The sequence below is a fragment of the Pleurodeles waltl genome, chromosome 7 (genome assembly GCF_031143425.1).
Source record: "Pleurodeles waltl isolate 20211129_DDA chromosome 7, aPleWal1.hap1.20221129, whole genome shotgun sequence".
NCBI classification, from domain to species: Eukaryota; Metazoa; Chordata; class Amphibia; order Caudata; family Salamandridae; genus Pleurodeles; species Pleurodeles waltl.
The window spans coordinates 568,304,677-568,308,400 of NC_090446.1; the positions used below are offsets into that span (position 1 = coordinate 568,304,677).

General features: G+C 53.3%; 1 protein-coding gene across 1 annotated transcript; it reads left to right on the plus strand.

The window, feature by feature from the left end:
- The first annotated feature begins 1,371 nt into the window (after positions 1-1,371).
- LOC138246935 (skin secretory protein xP2-like) lies at positions 1,372-1,851 on the plus strand. The gene has a single exon (XM_069201682.1). It carries the CDS (start codon positions 1,372-1,374, stop codon positions 1,849-1,851), a length of 480 nt encoding a protein of 159 aa, XP_069057783.1.
- Positions 1,852-3,724: the final 1,873 nt, after the last annotated feature.

A 3,724-nucleotide genomic window follows, 5' to 3' on the forward strand; every position in this document is an offset into this window, starting at 1 on the left:
TGTGGTGTTGGTGCAGTAACTGACCCAGTGTTTCCTTTTTCTCTCTCCCTCCCTTTTTTCTTCTGTCATGCTGTCCATGTGCACATTAGCATCATCTGGCGGAGCAGCAGGGACACCGGCGACAGAGGGAGCTGCATCCCACAGGGGGCAGAGTCCACCAACGCCAAGGGAACCAGTGGGACGGAGGCCGAGGGGAGCACCACAGCGGAGACAGGAGGTGACAACACAGACTCAGATACCTCCTCTGATGGAAGCTCCCTGGTGGTGGCGGACACCTCTGTGACCACCCCAGCTGCAGGTACAGCTGCCACCCCCATACCAGCACCGCCCTCCCAGTAGCCCCTCGACGAGTTGCTCGTGCACGCTCACCCAGGAGGGTGGGCATCTCCTTCGCCCCAGGCACCTCAGGCCCTGCCCCAGTGAGCCCTGTTGTCCTGAGTGAGGAGGCTATTGACCTCCTGAGATCCATCTCTGTAGGGCAGTCAACCATTGTGAATGCCATCCAGGGGCTGGTATCCCAGATGCAGCAATGTAATGCATTCCTGGAGGGCATCCACTGTGGATTGGCAGCCCAACAGAGATCGATTCAGGTTCTGGCCTCCTCTCTGATGGCAGCCATTGTCCATGTTCCTACCGTTCCCCTCCAACTACCACTTCCCTGTCCCAATCTCCTCAACCCCAACCCATCCCATGCACACAATCAGACGAGCATGCACACAAAACAACACCCAAGAATGGGATAGGCAAACACAGGCACCACACTTCATCTCACAAGCAGTCATGCAAACACAAGACAGTTGCACACACAACCACATCCATTGCTTCCTCTGTCTCCCCCTCCTCCTCCTCCACCTCCCTCACAGTCACGTCCACACTCACACCTGCATGCACTATATCAATATCCACCACCAGCATCACCACACCAAGCAGCACACACACCTCACTAGCAGACACCTCCACAACATCCATGCCCGCGTCTCTTGTGTCCTCTCCCACCCTGTCTGTCCACCCCAAAGGACACAAGCACTCACATACCCAACAGCTATCCACCTCACATCAGCATACCACCCATACACCTGCACCCAAATCCAGGAGACATACACCTCCTACAACCACTCCCTCAACCTCCATTCCCATCCCTACTCACTTCTCCCACACCACCGTCCCTAAGAAGCTTTTCCTTGCCCAACTTGACCTCTCCTCTCCCCCTCCCCCCATCCTGCCCGTAAAAGCAGGGTCCCAATGACCCAGCCCAGCACCTCAGCCGAACAGTCCACGTGGAGAGTGGTGGCACCACCTAGTCATGGTGGCAAGTCAGTGAAGGATCCCACTCCACCAGCCAAGAAGGTGAAGGATCCCAAACCTCCTGCCATGAAGGGGAAGGAGCCTGCACCTCCTGCCATGAAGGAGAAGAAGCCCTCGACTCCTGCCCGGAAGGCTAAGGAAGACACACAACCTGCCATAAAGGGGAAGAAGCCCTCAACCCCTGCTAGGAAGGGTGAGCATCCCATGCCTCATGCCATGAAGGGGAAGAAGCCCTCGACTCCAGGGGAGGCTGTTGGGGTGACACCTCCACCACCACCAGTGGTCACGGGGTCCCCACCGCCCGCTGAGAAAGTGCATCCCTCACCACCAGCAGAGGCTGCCCATGAAGCACCTTCACCTGCCACCACAGTTCAGCCCTCACAACCAGCAAAGGCTTCCCAGGAGACACCTCCATCTGCCACCACAGTTCAGCCCTCACCACCTGCAGAGGTTGCCCAGGAGGCACCTTCACCTGCCACCACAGTTCAGCCCTCGCCACCAGCAGAGGCTGTCCAGGAGGCACCTCCACCAGCCACCACAGTTTAGCCCTCACCTCCAGATGACACAGTGCAGCCATCACCACCAGCAGAGGGCATGTAGGCGACCCTCCAGGGGCTGCTGTACGAAGGGCTCCCCTCCAGGAGCAGTGGGAATGGTACCCATCTGAGAGACTGTGGCCTTGCACTCCCCAGCACTGACAAATGGGCATGGAGCCCCCTCCAGAACCAGTGGTAAAGTCACGCACCTGAGAGACTGAGGCCTTGCACTCCCCAGCACAGAGATGTGGGCATGGAGCGCTCTCCAAAACCATTGGGTTTGTTCCCATTATCGGCTGAGGTGCAACCCCACCCTCATCCCCCTGAGGTGCCTCCCCACTTGCAAACTGATGCCCCTGTAGAGTTATGTCCGGATGAAGTCAGGATTCGAGTTGGGCCTTGGACTGTGCCCTGGGGCCATGTGGGCCCTTAGTGCATTGGACTGGGCAGTGGCCCTTTGTGTACATTGGTACATATCTGTTTAACGTACAATTGGATTATTTAGTAGCTGTTTATATCAATACATTCTCATTAGTGCCTTCTTGTTGTCCTTGCATTATTGTGCCATGTGTCATGTGCCATTGTTTTTCGTGTTTAGCCGGTTGTGTGTATGGTGTGTGTTGTGTGTGTGTGTGTCACTCTTTTTTTCCTCCCTCCCTCCCTTGTGTGCTAGGCGGCTGTACTCACCGTCACCATCTTCGTTGGCGTTCCGAGTGGAGAATGACGTAGATGGGCATGGGGAAGATTTGCAGTTCCGGTTCCATGGCGGCATTGTTCTTCCCTGTGTCACCGATGGCGAGTCCTTTCACTTCTGTGATACGTTTCTGCCAGGCTTTTGATGGCGTTGGTACCGCCCCAGAAAAAGTGGCGGATTGATGTGCCAAAATATGGTGGGCTGTACTTTGTCTTCCGCCTGGCTGTTGACGGCTACTGCAGTGGTGAGTGTTGTTTCCGCCCTGGCGGTTGGTGTGGTACATTGGCTGTCAATGGGAGTTATCACTGCCATGGTCATAATTTGACAGTAATTACTGCCAACCTGTTGGCGGTATTACCGCCACTTTATCACTCACCACCAGAGTGATAATGAGGGCCTAAGTTATTGTTGGATGGTGTCACATGGGGATTTCAAGTGGGTTACGAGGAGCCAAGAGTGAGACGGTGGGCAGACAACTCAAAATCAGTGAATACCCATAAACAGGTGGTAAGGAACAAACTAAACAGGAAGTTCAGGAAGGCCAAATGGCAGGACTCTTTGATGATTGGCCCATGGAGAACTTAATTGTGTAAACGATTGGTGTGGTCCCGAAAAAAGAAAAGGAACAGTTTCGCTTTTGTGCCTAGGAGTGTTTGGTGTGAGGCCATCCGACCATTAGCAATCGAAAAGGCCTGGTGCAAAATGAATAAAGAGATGCATGCTTTTTGCAGGGACAGGGCTTTTGGGAGGGTAAAGCACCAAGACTTAAGGTATGAGGACTCTGAGGGGCATATTTATACTCTGTTTGCACCGGATTTGTGACATTATTATTATTATTTATTTATTATTTCTTTTTTTACACAAATCCGGCTCAAACTTAACTCCATATTTATATTTTGGTGCTAGACATGTCTAGCGCCAAAATATTGGAGTTAAAGTCATTTTTTGCCTGCGGAAAACTACCTTGCGCCAATGAGATGCAAGGTAGGCGTTCCCGGGCAAAAGATTACTCTAAGGCCCTAGCGCCCTATTTATCCTCCCATGCAAAAATCATGCACAGGGGGAAGGAGGGGTCAAAAAATGGTGCAAAACTTGCTTTGCACCATTTTTTAACGCCTTGTTCAGGGCAGGTGTTAGGGGACCTGTGGACCTATTTCCATGGTGAAAAACCATGGAATAAGCCGGCAGG